General features: G+C 38.0%; 1 protein-coding gene and 1 long non-coding RNA gene across 6 annotated transcripts in view; one reads left to right on the forward strand and one right to left on the reverse strand.

The window, feature by feature from the left end:
- Positions 1-20,696, reverse strand: part of PCDH9 (protocadherin 9) — a 1,670,245-nt gene extending 1,649,549 nt beyond the window's left edge. For 3 of the 5 annotated variants that reach the window (XM_075199801.1, XM_075199800.1, XM_075199802.1), the window contains exons 1-2: positions 19,699-20,696; positions 15,890-19,055 (exon numbers count right to left, since the gene is read on the reverse strand). In XM_075199801.1, coding sequence (XP_075055902.1) covers positions 15,890-18,922 — 3,033 coding nt within the window. In that variant the 5' untranslated portion in view covers positions 18,923-19,055; positions 19,699-20,696. Of the gene's footprint in view, positions 1-10,606; positions 11,094-12,185; positions 12,229-15,889; positions 19,056-19,698 lie in introns of those variants that run through there. The other 2 variants (XM_075199803.1, XM_075199804.1) reach the window with 2 other exon arrangements.
- Positions 20,697-20,869: 173 nt separating this feature from the next.
- Positions 20,870-22,412, forward strand: LOC142140197 (uncharacterized). Its single transcript, XR_012688328.1, has 2 exons — positions 20,870-20,981; positions 21,366-22,412. It is a non-coding gene; the product is annotated as an uncharacterized LOC142140197 (long non-coding RNA).
- Positions 22,413-27,846: the final 5,434 nt, after the last annotated feature.

Genomic DNA, 27,846 nt, shown 5'->3' on the forward strand with positions numbered 1-27,846 from the left:
GAAAAACAGGTAACCAGAGGCAGAACTAGCAAGCTGTGGGCCCAGGTGCAAGAATGCAGGGAGGAGGGAGCCAGGGCCCCATTATCTCCATGGGCCATGTGCATGACACCTGCCACACCAATGGTAGCTCTGCCACTGCAGGCAACTAATGTAGAGACTGACAGAGTGGCTCATCAGAGGAAGAATGATTTGGAAGGAAAATCAATCTAGCTGCTGCTTGCACAATAGATCAGAGGGGTAAGAGTTTGTCCTATAATGAGGTAATTTAGGAAAGACTTGTAAAGAGGTCAAAAAGTTTGCAAACAAAAACACCCTTATAATAAAAAGAATTCAAATTCAAGGACAATACTGTAAAAGTAATGTCACACACAAAGTTTACCATCTTTCCTCTATATATGCCAGTTTGCACGCCTGTCTATTGGGGGAGTCCCTGGAAGAGAAATCAGGCAGAGCTAGGGTGTGCACACATGATAATGAGATTTATCATTACCATGTGACTGGGAAAGTTCTCTTCCCTTCTCCATGTACCAAAAGCTTGAGGTGGCATAAGTCAGCATTATATTATTGAGCAGAGCTGTGTCATATGTAATAACTAAATATTACATATGACATCGCTCTGTTCCAACAATGGATCACTGTGGCTCTACGTATTTTAATACAGAGAATCCCAGAATCCCTGGCAGCCACAAAGCTTCGCTCCCTAAACCTGTGACATGCTCTCATGCCGTCACATTACATGGAAATGGAAAGTCTGTTTGTCTGTCTCAAGTAAATGTTTCAGAGCAGAGAATGGGAAATTGTGGGTCCTGGTTACATGTGCCACAGAGAGAGTGAAAGTACTGCATGTATACAGTATAAATGGGTATAAATGGGTTATGTTATCATCCAATATCATGTATCACTGTGGGTGTAGAATGTTTCACAGGTTAAAACACCACAGTCCTGTGGTTGAAAAAATGCTTACACAGCCCTAAAAATACTTCCAAGATAAAGCTCCTATTGTCATAAGTGGGTAGTAATTAAACACTACTAAACAAAAAATAATGAAGATATTCATTGTGGTTGCACTTTTGAGTGTTATCCTGTCTGTACATTGCAGCTTTGCTAAAAAGAAAGGCAAAGGCATAGGTGATTATTTCCTCTCCTTCGTCATAAGCAACAAATGATACATATCAGAAATCTTCAAAAATGACTATGACTATTACAGGGCAATAAGCTTAAATGGCAAATCACAGCATGGCAATCATGCTTGGACTGACATCATCGGTATTGTCCTTTGTGTATATCCAAAAGCTACCATAACAGTCTGGCTTATGCATTGTCTCAGAGTGATACAAGGCAGAAGATATCTACTATCATAAGTAGAATGGTAAATATGGTAACTTCCAGCAAAGGCATGAAACAGTATAATGGGCAGACTAAGCTAAGTATAAACACATTAGTTATTTCAAATATATCATTTAGCTCAGCGTTGCACCTAACTTGATATATATTAATGTCCAGTTCATTTTGCTCATTTTGTGCTTTTGTTGTAATTGTAAATACATAAATATATCATCTCTACTATAATATACTGCACGCGCAAGAGACATTGAAACTGAGCTCAATGAAATCTCCAATTTCAAGCTTAATCTTACAGAATGAATGAGAGATTACAGTGCATTTCCAGAGTTCACATTCACTTGCTTAACCAGTGATTGTTTGAGTGGGGTTGTTAAGAAATATATATATCTAACGGATTTTATTTGGCCTGAACTTACCTCCCTGGATATTTATAAATATAAACTGACAGGCCAATACATGTTTGAGCACCAGCTCCAGCGCTTGTCTGAAAACATAAACCCTAAATCTAGATTGCCATCTTGACCCAAAAAAACAAAAGCAAAAATGATAAAATATTGCAGTGTCTGGAGCTGAAAACAGCATAGTCCATTGCACGTTTCACTGAAAAGAATAAATCTAACTGGACCTAAGACTTTTGAACCTTTACTTATGACAAAGCTTATTAGTGTACAAATCATGAGTTGCACATGGAACATTTATCACACATTTTTCATGATGTCACATAGAAATATACAACCCTTAACATAGTAAGAAATAATCAACAGCATACCAATATAGTAGACATTTTTGTATAACAAGCAATGGTATGTAGAGATTACTGGATATTTTACCACCAGCATAATTAATTGTGATACAATACATGGGATACAATTTGGCATAAACGAAAAAATAAACACAATTTAACCTTTGCTGTAACATACAATTAATCTCTAGTATAAATGTAATATTTAAATATGCATCCAAGTGCTGTTGTTTCATCCACAGTGAAATCACAAATAGCACTTGCTAGATAACAGACTGGATTTCTGTTATATAATTTATGTAAAACCGAAAATGTTTACCGTCTACTACCAATATTCCCTGTATGTTCAAATAAGCTGAACCATCTGAAAATTAAATCGTTAAAATACATATCTAACGAGAGCTCCAAACTGAAGAGCAAAATTGAGTGAATGCTGTTCTGTGCAACCCTGCTCGATGAAGTTTGCTTTTAAAACTATAGTTTCCGGATCTCAGCTTAAAAGGAACAGTGTCTCACCAAAAGCTTGTGTTTAGCTGACAAGACATCACTGACTCACCATTACATTATAACCCGAACCAAACACAACCAGGGGCGTAACTACGGTGGCTTAATGGTTAGCACTTCTGCCTTCCAGCACTGGGGTCATGAGTTTGATTCCCGACCACGGCCTTATCTGTGTGGAGTTTGTATGTTCTCCCTGTGCTTGCGTGGGTTTCATCCGGGTGCTCTGGTTTCCTCCCACACTCCAAAAACATACTAGTAGGTTAATTGACTCCAGTTAAATTGCCCTTAGTCTCTCTCGGTCTGTGTGTCTGTGTATGTGAGTGGATTTAGATTGTAAGCTCCAATGAGGCAGGGACCGATATGAATGAGTTCTCTGTACCGCGCTGAGGAATTAGTGGCGTTATATAAATAAATGGTGATGATGATGATGAACTATGAAAAGAGGAGCCTCACAGCAAGATCTTCTATACAACACTGCTCTGTTCCCCCAGGCACCATACCAACTACATGGGTTGCTTTGGCTGTTATTTGCTCCTAGATTTAACTTACATTACCTCCAAAAATTATTTATTATTACGAATGAGTATTACTGCATGTTATTGAAAAAAAGGCAAGTCTAATGCTGAATGTGCATTTTTTCAATAATTAAATGCAAACTCAAAACACATATGTTTGCAAATCATTATTATTATTATTATTATTATTATTATTATCATTTTGCTGACCCATGCCATTTACATGTATTTTAAACATATTGGCAACGCTAAATATTTTTAACATATGAAATCTGTTTTGGCTTTGCAGTCTCTATTCCAATGTGATGGAGAAGAGAATAAGAAAACCCAAACTAATACTTTTCAAACGCAATTGAAATTGATTGCCTGGATAGTGGATATGTTAAAAATGACTAAGGGGTATATTTACTAAACTGTGGGTTTGAAAAAGTGGAGATGTTGCCTACAGCAACCAATCAGATTCTAGCTGTCATTTTGTACAATGTACTAAATAAATGATAACTAGGATCTGATTGGTTGCTATGGGCAACATCTCCAATTTTTCAAACCCACAGTTTAGTCAATATAACCCTAAATGTGCTATATGTACACCAAAAAGAAGAATAATGTGTTTATTTCACCCCTTATAGCTACACATATCCTGATTGGGTCCCCCTTACTCCTCTTCAATTTCCCTTCTTTCTGCATCATCCACTCTCATCAGTCTCTTGCGGCCCGCTGACTGTATATCACTTCTGGGACCATAGCCTTTTTCACCTGCATTCAAATTCTCAACATCTATTAATTGAAAATCATATTTTCAGAAACGTTACCACTGCTGCAAAAGACACTTGAGCTGTGTCCACACAGATTTTTTTATTTTTTCTTTAAAACACGGTAGGCTTTAGTTTTCCTCATACAGCATCTAAGATAATAGAAAATGAGTCAATCTAGTCCTGTACTTGAAAATAAAGCAAACTTTTATAACTAACCATTTAGAAGCCTTTTTTTTTATAATCCCATTGATGTGAATGTAGAGGTGTTTTAGGAGCATATTAGAAGCAGATCTGAAGTGTCAAAGTGCTTCCAATACTTAAAAGAAAAGCCTGTGTGGACATACCCTTAGTGTGCTTATTATATTTTAGCCTGTTATAAGATTTTTTAACTGGTTATCACCTTTACCTTAGTAAAATAACAAACAAGAGAGGATTCCCGCAGTACAGTAGATCCTCAGGTCCTGTAGTGTACAAAGCAGAGGAAACACCCACATAATGTAGTGTGAGATATTAATGAGGCCTAGCACGTGTTTTTCTCTGCTGTTCAAAATAAAAAGTCCATTCTCTGGGTCAATTTGCTCTGTAGTGAAGCTTTACATTTTTGTTATATTACTGATGGACATACGGTGCGAGACACCAGGGAGGAAGGAGCTCATTCACCAAATATTATGAATAGCTTGTGATTTTTCATTTACTTATTATTCTGTGTGACTCTACTGTACCTAATTAGACTGTAAGTTCTTTGGACAGGGATCACTTTTGTTTATTATATGTGTGCCTGATCTTGCTGTTGCTCCCAGCTTCTTTGTATTATATGTTACACAATGTAACATACATTGAGTGGACCCCTATAAATAAACTTGTACATACTGTACATACATTATTATTAACACCTCCTTTGAGAACATGTTGTCAATCTTTATGTTAAATGAATAAACGCTGTAGTCACAATCTTTCTGCTGAAACACTGTACTCAAATTGAGTGTCGTTCTAGTGCCTTTTTTCATGTTATAGTAAAGGAGAGTCTGACTGATACCGTAAGACGGACAAGCTCACGACTTTATACTTTCCAACGGTAGTATCAACTATCAGTGGCGGATCCAGGGGTGGGCGATCGGGGCGATCGCCCCCCCTAGCAGACACTTGCTGCCGACGGCTGCACAGTATGTGCAGGTCCGTCCAGCCGTGACAGGCAGGGACAGTGTGCTGCCCGGCTGCTCTGACTGTGTTTAAAACACAATCAGAGCAGCCGGGCAGCACACTGTCCCTGCCTGTCACAGCTGGACGGACCTGCACATAGTGTGCAGCCGTCAGCAGCCTAAGATGTTAGAAAGGGGCGGGGCCTAAACCCCCCCCCCCAAATCGCCCCGGGTACAGCATTTTTCTAGATCCGCCCCTGTCAACTATCTACATTTAGGATTCCATTATTAAGTAGCCAGTTGACTTACTTTACAAAACACATTTAGTTACAATAATAGAAGTGCAACTCTACTATGATGTGAAAATATTATTTATTACAATTTCAACCTAAGCCACATTTACAGTAATCTGTGTCCTAAACAGCGCATGTTAAGTAAAAAGATTTGTATCTGTAAGATCTGAGTATGGCATAGTTTGTGTGTGATGGATGAGAAGATGTTAACACATTTCAAATGTTTCAAACCTTTTTGTATGCTGTATGTTGGAGCTAATAAAAGTAATGCATATGCTCGTAGATGAAACTGACTTTTTATTTTTGTGCAGATATTCACAACCTGTGTTACAGAAACTTAAATGGATTTTGGTGTTCCCCTGAAATACATTGTATTGCAAATCAGCTCAATTAGGTTCCCAGAAGAGTGAGTCACTCAGGTGCCAGAACAATGGCACACTGACATTTGGGGATCAGTTGGAAAATGTTGAGCATCTCTGCTTTAGTGTACAGGTCACAGCTGATATAAAATTACAAGTGGCTGCATCTATGTATTTACATTTAATATGACTGCTGGACATTGGAGATCATGGAGATCTATTATACCAAGATTAATTTCTGACATGTTGAATGTACCTGGTATGGTTGGAGTAGCTTAGGTTCAAAACCCAACCAATTTGGAAAGGAGACACTATAGAGACACCATTGTTTTAAAGACTCCCAGAATATCCAGGAGACTCCCTGGAAGGCAAGCCAGGTGCCAGTTGCCAGAGAGATGGAAATAAGATTCTCCTTGCCACTCTGATTGTATTTGCAGCTGAGTGAGTAGTTTTGCTGGAAGGAGGAGTGCCTGGTGGACTATAGAGAGAGGATTTTGGGTGGGGTGGAGGGTTCTGTAGAAGAGAGAGCAGGGTCTACTGAAAGTGCAGCATGGTGATCTGTAAGGTTGGGGAGTAGTGACTGATGGAAATCAGGTGAGGAGTTTTTAGAGATGATTGACTGGCGGATATAGAAGAAGGGATTGTCTAGTGGAGGAAGAGTAAGGTGTTCTGAAGGGGGCACTGTATGGTAGAAGTGGAGTAAGGACTTAAGTATGGGTGGGCACTGTCTGGTTGCCTACTCTAATGAAATATATTGAAGACTCCTTGAACATTGGGAGACCTCCCAGACTCCCAGGAAGGTAGGCTAACCACCCGGATCCCCGCTGTGCCTTCTGAACTGCTGTCTTGTGTCTTCACATGTGATAACACGGGGTCACTGACATGATGACGCAATGTTGGCCAGGCGTGTGAGTTGGGATTAGCATAGGAGCACTAGCTAGTATGTGCATATTTCAGGGAACAGTAAGAAGAATGAGGATCCTTATGACTCAAGTGAATAGCCCAAGGCTTGTAATTTTTCATTATCCTTTCATATTTTTTTTATTTATTTTTTGCACACAACAGGTTAGGTCCACCCGGTGCTGCTGAACATGTCCCTGGACAGCACTAGCTATGCCCATGGGTGAGCTAGTCATGCTCCTTGGCTGGAACAGGACGTACCTCTTTTAGCGGCATGCCGCTCTATGTCTGGGGCATAGATGTTACACAATCTTCCTGAAAGGATTTTTCAAAAGTTGGCATGTATGACATAAGGTAACAGGAAATCTACTTTACAGTGGTAGGGGATGGACCAGATAATGCTAAAACTGGTGAGCAATGTCTGTTACCATACTTCCCTAAATTCTGGACTTGATCAAACTGTGCCAATTTACAGATCCCAAAAGAAATAAGACATACCAGAAACTATGCATGGCTTATCATGGTGGATGTGACTGATCAGAACATGGTTTGGGTGGATCATTGGTGGGGCCTTAGTGGTCTGTGGATAGGGCTTAATTTGTCTGGCATTTCATTTTTAAATGCTGGGAAGTAATATATTGCCCAGCGCAACCTAACTAAACAATATTACTCCACAGAAGGCCAAGCATTGCTGTATCTTCAAAACTAAAGGCAGAGGGCCGGACTCAGGGCATGTATCTGCTCATTTTGAGCTTCTCGTACGCAAAACAAATCTGCACATGTCGAGAACCGGGAGATACGCCCATGAACACAGCTCTGTCTGTTGTGTCGTTAAAGGCAAAGGACATTTAATACTGTCTACAATTTCTGTGAGTGACCTGGGCGGGGAAGGGACGTTTTGCCATAATCAGTAGTTTACAGTTGGCATGTGCCAAACTCAAGTGCACACAGCCACGTACATATCCAGTTATAGTCATTTCAAAGTTACTTGTTCTTTGCCGTATCTTTTGGTCCAGCTAAAGGGCTAGTCTAAGTCTTGATCAATATTGATGACAGTCTCGTATGCATGCGATGTGTTTGCAGCCAGGAGCAAATGTAAAAATGTATTTTATGTTCAGTAGACATTAACAACAGCCTTACAAAAATGTATTTTATTGGAATTTTTTTATTTATTTTTTTAAAAACACTTTTTTTAAAAAACTGTTTTTATCATTAATGCCTTTATTATTAACATTAATTTAAGAATGTTTTTATTTCTCTGTGTGTTCTTTTGCTAATTTATAATTCACATAGGTATTGAACGCATCTTGCAGCATCTTGCATAGTAGAGAACAACAGACATGCTCCCGATTTCAAAAGCAGACAAATTTTGAGATGTGTACCTTGATGAATTTGGGAGCACGCAGAGATGACATACGTGTGTATGATACACGGGTTGCGCTCAGACTACGTGCCTTGATGAATCAGGCCCAGAATGTCATATTGGTATATCTATAGGTTTTGGCCTATAGATTTAATGTAAAACAGTGTTGAAGGTGGAAATATATATTTGTGGGATCTGCTTTTATATTGATCCCAGGAACTGTTAAAGTAAAAATGATTTTCTGTATATTGTAATTCACAGGTCAATTAGTCATTGCAACAGTAGGACTGTTATGATGTAAGGCAATCTGACTGATAAGTAATGTACTTGTTAGTACATTGGTATGGACCTAGAAAATTATGTCCTAAAAAGCAAACTTGAGAAGTCCAGAAACTATTTTACATTTTGAAAAAAATATGGAAAGAACGTGAAAAGATAATAAAAGTATTGATTGTAGTTAAATAATACACACATTAGTGAACTAAAATGATATAGTAAATGCCTTAATTTGTATCTTTTTCTGCATTGTGCATAATGTTCCTAAATTTGGTGCAAAAGCTTCAGCTACTATATGCAGGATTCGAGAAGATGGCCTACACTACAAAATTTGGGAGTCTCACAGACATTCCGGGAGAGTAGACAAGTATGGTTTTAATACATCTGCCTCTGATGACATATCTTAATCACACTTATGAAAAAAAAGATAATTTCATATGTATTATACTGATATTAGTAAGGAGCTACTAGGATGATCCCACTGCACTGGATCTGTACTTTAATTTAGATTCAAACCCACTTTAGATATTTGCTAAGTGATATAGATGTGGATAATACACTACAATGTGTGCATGAATTGATTTTAAGCTTATCCTTGGTTATAGAAAGAAAAAAAAACATTTTAAAGACATAAACATTTAAACAAAATCCATGCTTACACATGTCATTTCACATGTTCATTTTTTTTGTTGATTTGGCAAATATTATGGAAAACATATAAATAGACACTTAGAACAATACTACAAATATAAAGTTTATTTTGAATTCAAAAGTACAGTATAATACACTGTTTTGGATTACATACTGTTTTCCTCATATATAACAGAGTATAGAGCACAGAAATAATTGAACCTATATGCTGTACAATAGCACCTATCTCTAATAATTTATGGTTTAATCATACCATCCTGTAATGTCGTGACTATATACAAGTAAGTCTAAGTGCTGCTGTGTGTTAAAGCTGTATTACCACTTAAGTGGAAGAACACAACAAGTTTGCTACATTAAAATAGCTGCAGAAGGGCAGAACCAATCAGAAGCAGCAATCTGTGGCTCATGCCAACCACCCTCCCCCCCTCAACAGGACCACACATTCCCTGTTGTCTGCTGGGGATGTGACACAAACCACATAACCCTGTGAAAATACTGCTGCAGATCTCTGGTGAATGGTACACTGGTGAAGAGAGTGTATATTTAAATTAAACAACTATATTATTACAACTTTTGTTATGTCGGTTTTACATTTTAGCTTCATGGAAACTTGGCAGTCGCCAAACTGTAAAATTAACTTTAGGGGATGTGACCATTTAGTGAATAACACCTCTTATGTAGAAATAATGACATTTGTATAACTCAGAAAATATTAAGATAAAGATATCGCATTCATGCATCAGCAGTCCTCTTATTGGGAGACATTTATAAAAACTGTCACACAAGTAACCAAGCAACAAGGTGCTGTCACCTATTGCAACCAATCAAATTATTGCTGTAATTTTTCTTGTACAACTCAGAAAATGAAAGGAAACTGATTAGTGTCTGAGTAAAGGAGCCTTTTCAAACGGCTAACTATGCACAGTAACAATACACTTAACATTTAAATAGCAAATTGCAAATGGAAATGACTGTATCTCTTTAACAGACGGCATGGTTCTATGCAAGGCCATCAGAGCTCTACCTGTGGAATGTTAGGTACAACCTTCAAATACTTGTTCTCATAAAATGATATGCAGCCTCTCTTGTTTTGGCTCAGCCTCCTCCAGCAGCCTATCTTAAGCCTTGCCTAAATTCAAAACTGTTATAATGAAAAGAGAATGTCAAGGAGAAAGAACATTCTGAATGCAAAATTCCCTCGGCTCTAACAGATGTGATGGAAGGGGGGAGATTTAGTAAGCATTGCCAATAATACATATATATATATACATGTTTATATACATATTGCAAAAATTCCCTCGGCTCTAACATATGTGATGGAAGGGGGGAGATTTAGTAAGCATTGCCAATAATATATACATACATACATGTATATATATATATATATATATATATATATATATATATAAATATATACATACATATATATAATACTGGTTGTTATTTTACACCCTCAAACTCAGTTGTATACTCACATTACCTGTCTGATTTTCTTTAGACAAACATTGTATTCATTAGCCTGGCCATTTGTAATTGGGCACTTGCAGCATTGGTTTATATAGTTATGATGTATACATATTATTGTATTATTAGAAATGTAGCTTGTTGTCTTAATACTTACTACTAGCATACATTCTGATGACTAGCACAGCAACATTTGATCTCCTTTTTTCATGTCAGTTACTTAATTTATTTAATTTTAAATGAACTCAGCAATTGGAAAGTAAGTGGGAAAAGCAGGAACAAACAATTCTGGAATATTTATAAAGACGTGCCCAGTAAAAAAAAAAATATTGTTACCCATAGCCACCAATTTGATATTTTCTATCCCTTTGTATACAGAGAAAATGTTGGTTACTATGGGTTACATTATTTTGGTTTGGTTTGCTTTACATGGTGGAAATGGATCATGCTAAAATGTATACATTAGGTAACTTTTCTTCTTTACACCACTATCAACACAGCAATAACAGTGACAGTGATTTAGTCGTCATTCCGACTTGGCAGAATAAAAGGACCACTAACCCTTGGTTATAAATGAATCTAATATTGAAAAACAACTTGTAACATTGACAAATGTACATGTAAAAATCCTCATGCCATGACAAGAGTTGCAATCTATCCTTTTGCAAAAAATCTTCTTATCTGCAGTTTAGGCCCTGAAAGTTTCTCCATAGTGCTTTTCAGTAGGCTTACCAACAGGAATGTTATTGTGTATAGTAAGAAAACGTCCCCCATGGTGGCAACCTTATCTGAAATATAATGAACGTTTATAAATTCCAGAAACTTTGCATATTAGTTGTTAATGATATTCGTAGCTCTAATATGTGCTATGAGTAACTATTAGAGCATTGTCTACTGTTTGTTATGGATAAAACCAGAAACATGGGTAAGGTCAACACTATGTTGATAATTTTACACTAACAAGCATGCATAGTTAATGTTAGATATAATATATTTTAAAGCATTTTCTTTAGTATTTTCAGTAAGTAATATTATGTTTTAATTTGTATTTTTACTATTGGGATTTTAAAGCTGCATTACCACCTAAGTGGCAACACATTTTGGTTTTCCATTTGGGGCATATTCAATTGTGCCGTTTCCACGGCGCGTAAAAACTACTACCGTTATTACGGCAGTAGTTAGCTGGACTTCAGATCACGGTTTAGGGAGCTGCGAGCTGAAATCCAGCGAGTAAATTACTGCAGTAACATTTTTCCACGCATTATTACCATAACGGTAATAATGCGCGGACCACGAGATTGTCTGCGTTTCCGTTGACAATTGAATATGCCCCTTTGAATGGCTGCAGGAAGGGGGGGGGGCGGTGAAAGGTGAGCTGGTTGACCAATCAGATGCTGCAATCTCCATGACTGCAGCTTCTGACTAGTCTCTTGCTTACATATGGCCTCCGCAATGTCACACAAATGTGAGATGAAAAAACAGCTGTATGGAGCAGCCCCCAGGTTTCTTGTTAGGATCACGTTAGTTACGGGTTGTAATGCAGCTTTAGAGCAACTGACATACAAAGAAAACAAAATAAAATAGCCCCGACAAAGGACCTTCGGCACTGGTCCTTGATGCAAGCCATCTTTTAGGAAGCCTGAAAATTCCCTCCAGATATTAATTATTGGATAATGTTAACATTGTCTAGCTTCAGATTTTATCCATAACGCATATAAAAATGTATTGTGATGCGACCTTCCATTTACCTTGAAAAAATGGTACTCAAAATTTATTAAAATAGCAACATTGTTTAAAATAATGGGCTAGACAATTTTACATGCAAAAATAAATTATTATTTCAAACACTTTCATCATTCAATTTACAATATGTCACCTACGTTTAAAACGGGATGGTGCCGAGCTGTTACATATGACATTTTCCTACATTAACAAACAGAATTATAGTATTAAAAAGGCAATTTATTTTAGCTTTGTGAACTGTGAACTTGCTGGCACTTCAGAGTATAAACAAATAACAATTACTGACAGTAACATATAACTTGCTATTTTTCAGATCAGCAATAACTGTTAACCTTCTAAATACCAAGGGCCTGACATCCCACAAGGGATTATGCTAATCTAGATCAAGACATCCAGCTACACAACAGTGCAGGCAATTTTTATGTTATATCCCTAGACATAAAAACCACTCGCTTCACTCAGAGCAACAAGAACTGGTTGAGTTCTGAGAGGGTTAAATGAGCGCATCTTATCTTCTAAGCAATGCTTTAGCTCTTGCTCAGTTACACAGAATTGTGCAGATAATGACAACAAATAAAATAACTAAAACAGTGTGTACAGGTTTCTGGTATTTATGTGTTTAAGTTTAGTAATAAATTGTCCTATACTCTGTTGCACTAAGCTTTAACGTCAGTCAAGAGTTATAACGCTGGTTCATCTGAATATACTTATTCCTATTGTGATATAATATATAATATGACATATTCATGGTGGTTTTATATATATCTATATATATATATATATATATATATATATATATACACAGGGGCGCACGGAGGATTGTCGGGGGGGGGGGGGGGTTTCTCCCCGCCGACCGAAAAAAAAAAAAAAAAAAACCCACGAGAGAGAGAGCTGCTGCGTCTGCGGCGGTGCTGTATACAATACAGCACAGCCGCGGATGCTTCTTTGACAGCGCCGCGGCTGCTGTATAGGACAGTGGCAACTTAGTTAGCGCAGGGGGGGTTTCTAGAGACTCAGAAACCCCCCCTGCGTGCACCACTGATATATATATATATGTGTCTGTGTGTGTGTGTCGCATCACTATGTAAATGTATAAATTAAGATGTAAATCTGTAAGCAACATAGCAACATATTTAATTCTGCTTTTAAAAAAAGTCATGCTACAATAGGAAGGACAATAATCTAGGAACAAAAAAAGTCCTGAGATGCCGATTTATAAAATAAAGTGTAAACGTAATATTTGCCCATAATATAGGGACTGTGTTTTATTTGCATATTTTACTTTCATATAAGGACAGCAATTGTGAATATTCTGATGTATTTGAAATCTAGCCTTGTTTTATACTTTTGAAGTCATACACCCACCTAATATATTGTGAACACATCAAGCTTAGAATTTTGTTGACACTGGACATAAGGACACATAGCACCAGTCACAACAACGTATGTGCCAGTTTTATGACCCAAACTCACAGTTGAGAATAGGAATGCTTAAAATAAGTTATTTAATAGATATACCATATAAATGGGTCACTGTTTCATATCTTTAACATCTGTTGTTTATACCCAAGAAAATTCACCAGGGGCAAGAAAATTAATTCCCCAATTGCTGTCAACAGAGTTTGGGAACTGCAATAAACAGCTTACTGTAAAGCCTCTAGCTACAATAAAACGTCTGTCAATAAAGCATGGCTGATATGGTAATGTCGTACTGGAATAATAGATCCTTTGGAAATGAATTACTAATGCAGTAACCAACAGATCTCTTTCTACTTTTTATCCATAAAGAATGAAAAGAAGTCAAGTGTTGCCCAAAGTATCTTACACAGAAATATGTTTACCTCTTATTTTTTTATCCTGCAGTAGAGGAGAAGGTGTCATCAATATTTAAGACCACTATTGTAGTGACAGTTTGGCACCTGAGCCTGCGCATAAGTGCAAAAACAATATAAACAATGAAGAAAAAAATATATGTGGGATAAGCTATTCATATGCATGTGTATGGTAGTAATAAGGATAAATATTACTTTAATGCACAATTAACTCACAGGAAGCAGCAGCTAATGAGACTGCTACCTAACAATATATATCTTATAGAAAATGTTAGAATACAGTTCTACTATATATATATTAAAACGTTACAAAAGCCCACGTGACATGGTCAGCTGTGAATCATCACTCTGTGTGTCTAATTCCTTCCAAGTCTACCAACTACTTGCCTGTCAAACATCCACAGTTCCTAAGGCCTAATGCCAAAAGTTCCATTACTTATTGGGGATATGAAATGAAGATTAGGAAGTTGGTGCAGTACACCCTATCCATTCTGGATCTGCTTTACAAACTCAAGGACTGGTCGCTCCAGTGCAACTGTCATTAAATAAAAGGTTTCTTTGGCTGTAGAGCCAGACTCATCTCTTCCTCCCCCCCATCTCTAATATACTGCAGGCCTGGCATAAAGCCAGCACGGTCCACATAGAACCTTACTGCCATCTACAGGCTGCTCTGCCAGTCTAATTTAGAGGCAACAGACAAGTCTCAATGAAATAAATTAGACAGCTCTACATTTAAATCTTTATTAGTAGGGAATTATTGGACTGAAAGCTAATGCTGGATTTTGTAAAATATGACTTTCCCTGCTCACTAATCCCTCTTTAGATGGCAAATTTCACAGTTAAAATGAGCTTTGACAGATTGCTTTTGCTTTACTTAGATGAAGAAATATTTACAATGGATTGATTCTGTTCTGCATAATTTTGTTCTAATTATTTGAATAATTCCATTTCCTCAAAGTATAAGTTTAAGAACACGTAGAATACAGCAAATACTCAGTGATACCAGTTCCTGCACAGTTCTAGTACATTTTAAGAAAACTTTTCAATATGACATATGTAAAACCTGGGGGCAATTCATATCTATGACCCTGTATGCTCATACATATAAGATACTATCTTATAATGTTATATAATGTAGTCCCTGCATGTTAGATCCAAGAAAGACAATCAAGTGATTTCTTAAAATCAAGTCATTAATGTTTACTTAAAGAGGAATTTATACAAGAAAGAAATAATATAAAGAATCATTCTGAACAACTTATTTCATTTGGTGAGTCTGAAATATGTTTGTAGGACACTAAATCCCTTAAGAACCAATTGTGCAGCTAGAGAGACTAGCAAAGGCACAGCACTTATAAGTACACATAAAACATATATTTAGCTACAAGCATGTGTTCATTATCATGTTTTACCATTACTTATAAATATATAATAAAAAGAACAAAAGAACAAAAAAAACCAAAAAAACACATTTTTTCAGATGTGAATTGCACCCAGTCATGCATTTTCTCACAATAAGTATTTTTATGCAAAATACATCAACTTCTTTTCCAGCAAGAGTAAAAAAAAAGTTAACCCCTTTTGTGACCTTATAATTCTTGTCCCTCAAATAAAAACTGTAAAAGCAATCTTCTGAAGGCTGCACAGTGGAACATAGGTGACATATTCATGGTGAAAATAGAAAGTCTTGGGTACATATTTATTGTTTTAGTGTAACGTTACAGTGGGGCTGTGAGAATTTACATGCACATGTTTAGTACAATACAATCAAGAATATACATAAGTATATATGCATACACATATATATGCATATATATTCCAGACCTCTGAGTTCTCAGAATTTTGGCAAGACTCAGTTAAAAAAATAAAATAAAAAGGGGTTGATTTTTTTTTCCTCTAGGTAACATGAGCAAGCCAAGAAGACCATATGAAGACATACTGGCACTTTAATACTGGTTGATTGGGCACTTGTATGCAGTACTTATAGACCAGTAAAAGTGCTCGTTTACCTGTCTGGTGTGTAAGGGACCTTTTGTCTTGAAGCCTCCCTGGGAGCTGCACTCTGAGGCACTGAAGTGATCTGAACTAGTGGAAGAGCGTTTGGAGAGGGTGTCACAACCCCCAACAAAGGTGTTGTCCAAAGGGAGTTCCTGAATCACATGATGCTTTTTCACTGACACTGGAGTATCTGCTTTCAGATGAAAAGCAGATTGCGGAGAGGCAGATTTGTAATGCTTAGCTAGGTCTGGGCTGTTAGGCTTGAAGGTGGTTGGGGGAGCTGTACCCCAATCAAAGCGTCCAATCCCTTGTTCTTCCAGCTCGGCTGGAAGACTTATTGTCCCGTTGATAGGTTCATGAACAGTGTCATCATGTTTAGATTCCTCAATGGTAACAAAGTTCAGTAGAGAACTTTTAGGAGACTTTCTTTTCTTCCTTTTCTTTTTCTTATTCTGCTTGTTCTCCTGGTTTGGTGACATCCACTCTGCCCCTTGCTTGCTCCTCTGGGCAGCTTTAAACCGTGAGGCATGTCGACACCGGACAAGGACTGTTACAAATATTACTACGATGACCACCATGGCACCTGCTACTATAGCAATCATAATTGTGAGATAATCCTCATTTTGGTAAGGTTGACTGCTATCCCCAATATTTCTGTCTAGAGGAGTTTCCATAGTCCTGTGTATTAAATCATGAATGTAGGAGGCATTCCCAGCTGTCTCATTGACATATAAAAACACCAGTACCAGAGTGTGCAAAGGCTTGGGGTATCCCAGGTCACTAATATTGACCACGAGACGGTGAAGGCCCACATCTGCTGCAGCAGGCTTCTCTTCTAAAGTAATGTTGCCCGTCACTGGATCTATTCGAAACAGACCTTTGTTATTTCCACTAACAATAGTATATTTTAATTCAGCATTCATCCCAGTGTCAATATCCACAGCAAAAACCTCTGCTATTACAGAGCCTGGAATGGCCGAAAGAGGCACCAGCTTAAATGATGTATTGGATGGAGGGTAAATAACTACAGGGCTATTATCATTAGCATCCATTATATTGATTGTTACTTTTGCAGTGGAGGAACGTGGTGTCTGTCCTCCGTCTACGGCTTTAACATCAAATGTGTATGAACTTTGTTGTTCTCTGTCAAAAGAAACATTGGACTTAATCAAACCAGAATATGGATCAAGCACAAAATTTTCATTGTCATTAAGTATTGAAAGGGTTACGGCCTTGTTCTCTCCTGCATCTGAGTCTGTTGCTGTAATAACACCAACTGTGCTGTACTTTGGTAGGTTCTCAGATACAAAGAACTGAAAGTGGTTGTGTGTAAACTTGGGACTGTTGTCATTCTCATCTAGCACAGTCACAATTACAATTGCTTGGCTCTGCAGTGGAGGAGTCCCATTGTCTCTGGCTGTGACAGTGAAATGAAAACGATCCTGTTCCTCTCTGTCAAAAACTCTTGAGGCTGTCAAAACTCCTGTTTTCCGGTCCAGATCGAAAAAAGAAGCATTAGGACCAAGCTGATAAACAATGTCTGCATTTTTCCCACTGTCTTCATCTGTGGCACTGATAGTTGTTAAGTATAGACCTCTGCGGTTGTTTTCAGACACTGATAGCTCAATTACAGGCTGGGTAAAAATTGGAGGATTGTCATTCTCATCCTCTAACTCCACTCTCACCAAGGCTGTCTGGTTGAGACTGGGTTTTCCAGTGTCAGCTGCAACTATCTTAAAACTGAATTCTTTGGTGCCTTCATAGTCCAACAAGGAAGAAGTCTCTAGCAAGTACTGGTTATCATAAACAGCTTTTAAGTGAAAAGGTACTTCTCTTTCAATAAAGCAGATGACCTTGCTGTTGACATCAGTGTCTTTATCTGACACTGTTATAAGGGCTATCTTTGTGTTGGTGGGATCTTTCTCTGATAAGTACACTGTTCCATTGATAGGGTTTATTATATACCTGAGATCAATGTTAGGTGGGTTGTCATTCACATCAGTCACATTTATAGTAACAGTTGCCCTTGCAGGTGTGGAACTGCCATCTGTAGCTAAGACAGTTAACTTGTGAACTGCTGTATCTTCCCTATCCAACGGTCTCTGAACTGTAATTAACCCAGTAGTGTTATTTAAAGCAAAAAGTCTTTTGGTAGCAGATGTCACTTGGGCACCATAAATATATTTGATTTCAGCATTACTGCCTATGTCTGCATCTGTTGCATGCAACTGAACTACAGAAGTCCCTGTGGGAGCATTTTCAGGAATATGGACCTCTACCTGGCTCTCTTTAAACACTGGTTTGTTGTCATTTACATCACTTACTGTAACTTGAAGGATAGCAGTGCTGGATTTTTGAGGGTTTCCACCGTCCTCAACTTTGATTTTCATCACATAGGTGTCTTTTTGCTCTCTGTCCAGGACCTGCTGCACTATAAGCTGTGGCCATTTCTCCCCCTCTGGTGTCTCAACAATGTCCAGTCCAAACACACTTTGTCCATTTAAAAGTCCATAGTGCTGCACTCCGTTGAAACCTGTGTCAGGATCCACTGCTGATGGAATAGGGAACCTGCTGTTTATAAGAGTGTTTTCTGGAATAGAGATATTAATCACAGTTGAAGGGAACATAGGTGCATTATCATTGGTATCTGTGACAATTATTTTGATCTTAATAAGCCTGAAAAAGTCATTGGGGAGAATAATTACTTCAATTTCAAAGAAACATTCATTTTCCTCAGAAAGATATGACACAGCACATAGTTTCTCTCTGTCTATCCTGTTGGAAGTTGTAAAGATCTCTCCAGAGCTGGACACCTTGACCAAAGGTGAATCATTTACTTTAGAAACCAGTCTGTATACAAGGCTATTGCTGGTCCCAGTGGCAGCATTGATGTGTGAGATATTCAAGTCCTTTGGTATGTTTCCAATTGGTACATTTTCAGGCAGTTCCTCTCTTATGGTGTAAATAAGTTCTTGGGCAATTGCAGAATCCAGCCTTAAGCAGGCAATAAGAGCAGCCAACAGGTAAAAATCCCTTAGGTCCATGATAATGTGCTTCCTTTGTTTTCTTGGATTTTAGGATTTAAGGGTTGTCACTGAGAAATGGTGCCGATTTGCAAGAGGAGGCGTGCATGGACTGCAAGATGCCTTACATCTCATTTCTAATTGGAGCCAGCAGCTGTCAACACAATCACACAAACAAACACATTTGTTTCATTCAGTAAAAAGTCTATATATGCATTCACATACAAAACATTGCATTAGTACTCGTGCAAAAAGTGTCTGTTCTCAACGTGACTATTCATATCTGCAAAATAAAACGGCTCTAATTCATCACCGCTGTCATGCAAGGCTTTGCATGTACACAAAATACAATCGACTACTTTTCCTCATTAAGCAAAATATGTTATTCCCACACATTTGTTTCTCTAATCATCCCTCTGCCTGCTGTACGATTCACATCATGCATCTATCTGTATAACTGTTGCCAATAAAATCCTAAGTCCTTACCAGTATTCCTTGTAACTGCACTGTCAGCTGCCAAATACAATTTGTGCTTCATTGCCTCAACTCTGGAGTCATCTCCCTTAGTGAAGCCTATTCCTTGTGTCTTTGGTACTACTGTATATTACTATAACACGGAGAGCTAGCTAGAAAGGGTATACGAACGCTCCTGCAGCAGCAACCGCTGAACATACTTCCAAGCCCTGATAGCTAAAAGACAAAATACCTGGGCTGTATCTCATGTCAGCGTTTTAATGACAAGCTGGCAAGTGTCAAGAATCCTTTCACTTACTACCAATAAAGGTCTTACAACTTACAAGCCAGTGGTTCCCAGTCCAGATGCGAGTTTAACGTAGCCACGGGTGTGCAATAAAAGGGAATCAGGACATTTATGTTCCTTCTGATGAGGAAAATACGCAGTCTAGTACTAAATGTTAGCCCCCGGGAGCTTATTTTCAGCTAATACTCATAAATAGTGTTGGTTAATAATGCAGGTAAAGTACAACGCTTCTGCTGAGATGCTCTGCTAACTGCAGATTGCAAGCACTCCTAGCAGAGACTTTGCGTGAACTGGCCAGTTTCTAAGCACTAATCTCATCTGCATTAGGCTGTACAGAGGCTGATGGCTGTGATTAGTTCCAGCAGGGTGATATAGGCAGGTAGAGATGCAGGCAGTGCTTCAGAAGTGCGCCCTCACACCAAGATTTAGAGATACTCGCAAGATACAGAAAAAATACAGGAACAGCACAAAATAAAACGCAACCATGCTAAACTTCACACTTTCCATTTGTCCCCTGACTGAACGGATGTTGTGCATCTAGGAATCCATCCAACAGTAATTGGCAAAAAAAAAAACACAACCAGGACCAGTTTTTGAATCATAAACCAAAAAGCTGTCTCAAAAATGTGTTTCTCCTAGATGGTGATTTAGCAACTCCAGGCAAAATACTCATTGCTCAGTTTAATTATAAATCATTCTCTCCGCTGGGTCCACCAGTAATCATGTGTTCCACGATAGTAAAACGTGAAAAGGGTACCATATCCACTTGGATAAATCAAGTCAGTTATATTTTCCATTAAGCAGCGTGCGATATTTCCATCTGTCACAGCCTCGGTATTAAGAGAAAAGATGTATATAAAACACGAGTCAGAAACTTGGCATGGCAGGTGTCAGAGTTGCAAATAATGCTTCTCACTGTGGTGGCGATAGTTGCCAGAAATCCCCAAACGAATCGCTTTGAGATGGCAAGATGTTTCTTCTTCTTCCCTCTTTATACTATCCCTCTCACAGACGCGCACTAGATAGCCCTCCCTCTCTCCCTTTCCCTCTGAACTGGATTTCTTCATATAACTCTCAATAAACCCAAAGGGAGGGTGTGAGCTCTGCGTAGAGCCGCCCAAAACCCACTGGTTGGTTGTCTAGGAGTATGTGGTTGGGAGACAGACAGAGGCTTTATTATCATTAGTCCTCACTGGCGTCACTCACAACTCGCAGGGGTAAGAGGCGTTGCTAGTGCCGGCCAGTGCAGAATGGCTCAGAGGCTGCAGACTTGGTGAGGTCGGTCTTGCAGACAACAACCGACAGCCATCAGGAAATAAGGTGTCTCCTGGACAAATACAAACTCTCCCTCTTACACACACCGATCTTGCGTTATAGGATGCATCCTACGTCTATGCGGATCTTGATCTCTCGCGATGCGCGTCTGTTTCATTTCTCACCGACAGTCACTTTAAAGACTGTCCTCATAGTTGCACGCACAAGGCAATATATAAAATGCAGTGTGAAAAGATTCACAATTGCTAATCCCCCGCTCGCCCCTCCCTGCCTGCCCCCACCAACAAGACCCCTGGGCCAGTAATCAATCCGTGAGGGGGAAAGGGTTGCGAAGGGCAATGAAATCCATTAAAAGGCCAGCGTGCCTTGAGCAAAAAATGATTTTCTTTGAATGTGCTCCCCATTCACAAGTGTGGCTTTTCTTTACAGCTCTCGCCAGGTTAAGGACGCTGATGTGGGTGTAGACGCCTGAGAAACAGATCAGTGTTTATTCCAGCATTGAATGGAACTACAATGTGCAAAAAAAAGGTTTCACAGTCCACACACAGCCACAGATCCGCTGTCCTGCATTAGAGAAACACTGCAACAGACGTGTCCATGGTGCTGAAATCCGGGACTGAGAGGAGAGCGGCTGAGGGCCAAGATTGTTGCTTTCGTTCCAACCTATTTCATCTTTGTCAAGTCATGCACTGCAAATAATTATTGTGCGCTCCCCTCAAGCCATTAATGTGTTAACACCCCGTCCCTTTCCATTTCTTACCATAATTGTCAACGCACTCTGCATTTGTATCATCAAGTCCATGGAAATTATTGCGTTTTCCCCAGCAAAAGCTATCACGATTGTGCTTAAACTTTACAAAATACTTTATATACTATATATACGTGTAATGCATTACTGTTGCACATACCAGTTTCCCTTTTCCCCAGTTTTGCTTCCAGTCTTGTATGAAGTCAATAGTCTCTATTCGTAGCTTGTTTCTGTAGAACAGTAACCACTATTGTATAATCACATGTTGGGTGAGATAATGCTAGCTTCAGTGTGTCACACCGCTGAGGCTTATGTCACAAAAGAAGCTTCAGTGTTAAATATAGAACAAATTGGCTTGTGGTCTCTTAGCTATATTTAAGCAGAGTAAACGTGACTACACAATTAGAGAAAATGTAATTGTTAAACTAGTGGAAGTAATGCAAGCTGTGCACTTGTTACAGACGCTGCCCCTGTACAATGAGTGACAGTTGCCTGTGTACCAAAATCTTGCTATGGAAGCTCAGTGCAAGGCATATTACATCAGACAAACACTATAGAGTTTAATCCAACTAGATGGTATACTTTATTTCCCATCCTATTAAAGCCTGATATTTGTTTTGAAAGGCAACTTAAGCAACATGAAGCAAGGGAGTTGTAAATTCCACAGCCTTACATGTCAGACCATCAAACACCTTATAGCCTCTTGGGAATAAATTGTTTGAAAAGCATCTCTACTGCCTGATGTCATTCTAATCATTATTTGCTTTCTGAAAATTGATGTTATTTCCCCAAACAGCCATCTTTTATTAATCATGTATCTTGTTACATTAGTTACTAAACAACACATTAGCACTTGCAGGAATTGAAAGTGCCAACTTACTCTTTCTGGGGCCTATTTATCAAAGCTTTCCCCCCTGTTAAATCCCTGAAAACAACAGTTTTCGGGGATTAACCACTAGGAGCCTGATTCATTAAAGAACTTAAATTAAGAAGTTTCTTATTTAAGTCTCCTGGACAAAACCATGTTACAATGCAAGGGGTGCAAATTAGTTTTCTGTTTTGCACATAAGTTAAATACTGACTGTTTTTTCATGTAGCACACAAACATCAACATTAAATTTCAGTGTACAAATAAGCTATCAATTATTTGAGTGCTACATGAACAAACAGTCAGTATTTAACTAATGTGCAAAACAGAAAACAAATTTGCACTCCTTGCATTGTAGCATGGTTTTGTCCAGGAGACTTAAATAAGAAACTTCTTAATTTAAGTTCCTTAATGAATGAGGCCCTAAATTACTATGTATGACTGTAGCGTCCCATGCAGATATCTCAGATATCTGCTGCTTTGCATCTCTTATCGTTTTTCTGAGCACTCCCCATAACAGTATACGGGGAGTGCTCAGTAACGCTTTGTAACAATAACCGAAATGTCAAGCTGGCGAACATTAACATAACTGAAAACTTTCACTGAAAACAGCTCTGCTCCGAAGAGCAGAGCTGCACAGTGCATGTGTGGAGGGATCATGTGACCCCTCCCTGTCACATGACTCACCTTCTTTCAGTCCAGGATCTCTGTGCGCATGCCCGAGGTTTTCGGTCAGCGCATGCACACTAACAAAAAAAAAAGAGGAGAAGATCAACGCAGCTTTCTTCGGATGAGAAGAGACTGCGATGAAGAGGTGAGTCACTTCTCAGGGACAGCAGGTTATCGGCACTGCTGTCCCTGAGATCTTTCTTGATACATTGCCGGAAACTTTCAATCTTTATCAAGGAGATAAGGATTGAAAAGTTTCAACACAGAAAAGCAATGGATGATAATAGTCCCCTCTGTGCTTTACTTATAGCGAATTTGTCTGTTTTCTTTCCCAATTTGCATTCATGTATGGGATAGCACACTCATTTTACATATTATGTAACTGTACATGGTTATTCTTACACTATAAAGTGTAATCTTTAAAAGTATTATTGTTAAACTAGGATTGCTAATTAAGCACACTGTTATAGAACATGTGATATTATTATTATTATTATTATTATCATTATTATTATTACTAACAATAATAATAATAATAATAATAATAATAATAATAATAATAATAAACACATACTTTATTTTAATGGATGATATCCATTATAATTTTGTTTACTTTTGGATGTATATTTACTAAACTCCTACTGCCTATAGCAACCAGATTCTAGTTATCATTAATTTAGTACATTCAACAGAATGACAGCTGATGAAGTTTGTAGCATTTGTCATTTTTTGCTTCATTAGCCAACAATTATGAGGACACTGAAGGTTGTTTTGACATATTATTGAAGTATACCTACATATGTGAATATTGTTTTGCTTCAAATGAACTTAACATTAAATATATGATGCTAGGTTTTAGTTGCAACAAAAACTTTTTAGTTATCTACTATAGTTTAAAAATTCTAGTTTGCGTGACGTATCTTGAGTGAAATCGCTGTGTGAGTGCCCATAAAAGTGGGCCCACGAATACGCACCCATGCAGATTTTCATGATTCTGCCACTTATGCCTTCTTGTCTGGATTAGCGGGACAGTAGGCCAAGTACAGTCAGGGCATATTTGTGCAATTTAGAACAGGTGCAGAATGGGTAAAAGACTCCTATGCACCCAAGAAAGCTGTATTATTTGAAGGCGGATAATAGAGGATGATGATGGTCCCAAGCGAGAGCCACTTGTTATTGGCAGTTTGCAAATGCTTCGTTTATGCTGATTGGTGATTTCTTTATTAAATGACGCTTTTGTTTTAATAGACAAAACAAAATGTTTCGGCTGTGTTTGAGAGGTTTCAGCTGTTTTATTGATGCCTAATAGTGAATGCATAAGTTGCAAATAAAGTAAATGGTTAAAAACATGGGAGCAAGTGGGATGTAAGTGGATGTGATTTATTCCTGGGCATGTGCTACTGTTGCTTACTTGCACCTATCTTGAGATAGTTGCCTCTTTGCAGATGGTTGCAATTGCAACTTTTTTGTGGAGCGCAAATTGCTCTTGTGATTTAAGGTGTGACCAGCTCAGCATAAGGCTGTGTGTATGACTGTACTTGTTTGGTGATATTTTCTTCTTAATGCCTGTAACATCAGCTTGCAGAGGGAGGAGGAGACACATTTAGCAGCATTCTAGTAGTGTAAATGAGCAGATCAATTTTTATATTTCCTCCATAAATCAATTTCTCCATGGCTCTGGCCTTGTTTTTTACATAGTTAGTATAATCCCACAAATATATATAATAACTTGTCACTTTTATAGGGCTACCTAATATGTGTATTTTAATGCAGCTTATGATAAGTGTTATGTAATATAAACCTGGGGTGTATGTTTATCGTTATTTACACTTTTAAACTTTCTTTTACTCATCTATACTACTGCTAAAGCATGTTAACATCTGTCTGTCTGGTTCTCACTTGACCAAAGAACTCACAGTCCCATGTATAAACCCCAGGTAACTGAAGTTTCCAGGGGCAATAGAATGAGTGACATTATTTATCATGCACTGCATGTACAGTATATTGCGACTGTACTGGGAGCACTAAATATGGCCATTACACATAGCTTGGTGGAATCACATCCTGATACTTGTGTGGATGGCACCTACAACCAGGGCCTGATTAAGGGTTCCAGTCGCCCCAGGCTAACACACCAGTTGCCGCCCCCCCACCCCCCCCCCTCGCCGGCGGCGCGTGCCTCCCGCCCCGACCAATACCTATATTTCTACACAGTGTTTAAAGTGTAAACTTAGAACAGTTTTACAATTAAAGCAGTAGACAGTCTACCAGCCCACTTCACCATTATGTGCGTGTGTGTGTATATATATATATATATATATATATATATATATATATATATATATGTATATGTATTATTATTGACAACAATAAACGCAAATCCTTCACTGCTGCTGTTCACAGAAGCCTTGCATATTTCTCCATACACTATACAAAAGAGACCACTAGAAAGAAGAGCGCTGTGAAACTACTCGAGATAATTCACCACACACCTACTGTATATATATATATATATATATGCACAAAATTGTAAAATATTAGTTAATACATAAAAACACACAGGCCCTGATTCATTAAGGAAAGGAAATCCCCCAAAAATTGTAACTTTGCACCTGGGCAAAACCATGATGCATTGGAGGGGGATGTTAATTAAAATGTGAGGACAGGTTTATAGTTAGGGTAGGGCATGTCCTAGATCAACTTTACATTGCAGTGTAAAACATAAACGGGTTGAATCGGGCAAAAAAACAAAACAAAAAGGATTTTTTTTTCAACTAAACAGCACTGCTGCGCCCCTTCCCCCCCCCCCCCCCCAAGCCAGCGCCCCAGGCTGTAGCCTGGTCAGCCTGTTGGCTGATCAGGCCCTGCCTACAACATCCATCTACACATCTGGGTGTGTAATGGTACTGTATCATTGGAAGTAAATTTACATGATAAACTCGTTTTTTTTTTTAAAAAAAAAACAACAATTTGCAGATGTCAAAATGCAATATATTGTTATAGTTCTCAATTAAATTTGTCATGTATATGTCCATTTTTGTGGCACTCATTTTAAGTGCATGTTTGAGATGCAAATGCATTCAACTGTACATGAGGCTTGGTGTGTTCTATTTTTATAAAGATCTCTGTTGCTCAATTGTGAAATAAGTGCGATTTACACTCACCTATTAACTATGAGAAGTGTACATTTAATCAAATCCAAACCTCATCTTTTATATAATAACCACACCTTCTCTTCAGTGAAGTGCCATAAAACCAAGAAATCAGAAAGGGAAATCTAGTGCTTACTGTGTTAGAAAAATGTTCTGCATTGTAAAATATGTAGTTGCATTTCGCTCACCTATTAAAGGTAAGAAAAACACATTTAATAAAATGCAACTTCTTCTTGTGGGACATTATATACAAAAGAAAATTAATAGTAATCTTATGATCTGTATAAAAATAATTTGCTATGCAGTGCTAGGTTGAATACCACTCACCTATTAAATAGATGAGGTCGGTCAAATAACAAATATAACTGATGCCTATCGTATCTCCAGACTGATTTTAAAACATCTTTATTCTGAAGTTAAAGAAATTCAAATACTGCAGGAATGTTTGATAACAAAATCAATAATGGATTGTAGGAACACACAAAGTGTTCCTATGCTTTGTGTTTTCTCAGAGGTACTCAGTATAATAGTTTCTGTACTGTTAATGGTAACCACTCACTTCAAAGCCTTTGGAATGTGCTCCGACAGAATGACAGCTTCACTACCGTATACAATCCCACAACCCAATGCTCACACTATTGTATATTCTAAATTTATTTTTATGACTATATTGCCTTTTTGCATTTTTATTCGTAATTGGTACCATAATTAATAACTAAGTAATTGTATTTTTCTTTAGAACTTTTAAATACTTAATATAGTATTTTATCTTCTTGAATGCCCACCCTACTTTAGGTTTCCAAACCAGGGCCTGACAGGTTAGTGGGTGATTTCCGGAAGCAGAATTGTGATTCAGCAGGGGTCCTGGAGCTGCATAATTACAAGAGCTACTACTACTACTAGCGAGCAGCTGAACAGTTTCACTATAAACATATGTAAAAAGTGATTTTCCCAGCAGGTTTACTCTATGAAGTCCTGCACAGAGGAAGGAGAAAGAGCAGGGGCCAGAGTAAATCATTAGTATTGGAAGCTGTCAAATATATATATATATATATATATATATATATATATTTATTTGGATAGCCTTTTAATTTGTGCTATTTAATTGTGGATTTTATAAATATATTTAAATATATGTGGCCTCTAAGATGCTTTAAAAATTGCAACTTGGTTGCCAAACAAATTATTTGTACAAAATGTCATTGTTTGTGAAAGCTTATGACAGATAATGAGCATTTGTTTTTAGTGCTGTACACCCATTTCTGTACTATATTGTATTATATTGTTCATTGTTCTATATGCACAAACTGTTCAGCTAGTTAGTATAGCTAGTATAGTAGTATACAAAGGTAAGGGCAGCACACAGTAGACTTGAACCATCAATTTAAAAAAAAACATACAGATAAGCAAATGGCAATGTACTAAAAAATGATATCTAGAATTTAATTGGTTGCTATAGGCAACATCTCCACT

Source organism: Mixophyes fleayi, chromosome 2 (genome assembly GCF_038048845.1).
Source record: "Mixophyes fleayi isolate aMixFle1 chromosome 2, aMixFle1.hap1, whole genome shotgun sequence".
NCBI classification, from domain to species: Eukaryota; Metazoa; Chordata; class Amphibia; order Anura; family Limnodynastidae; genus Mixophyes; species Mixophyes fleayi.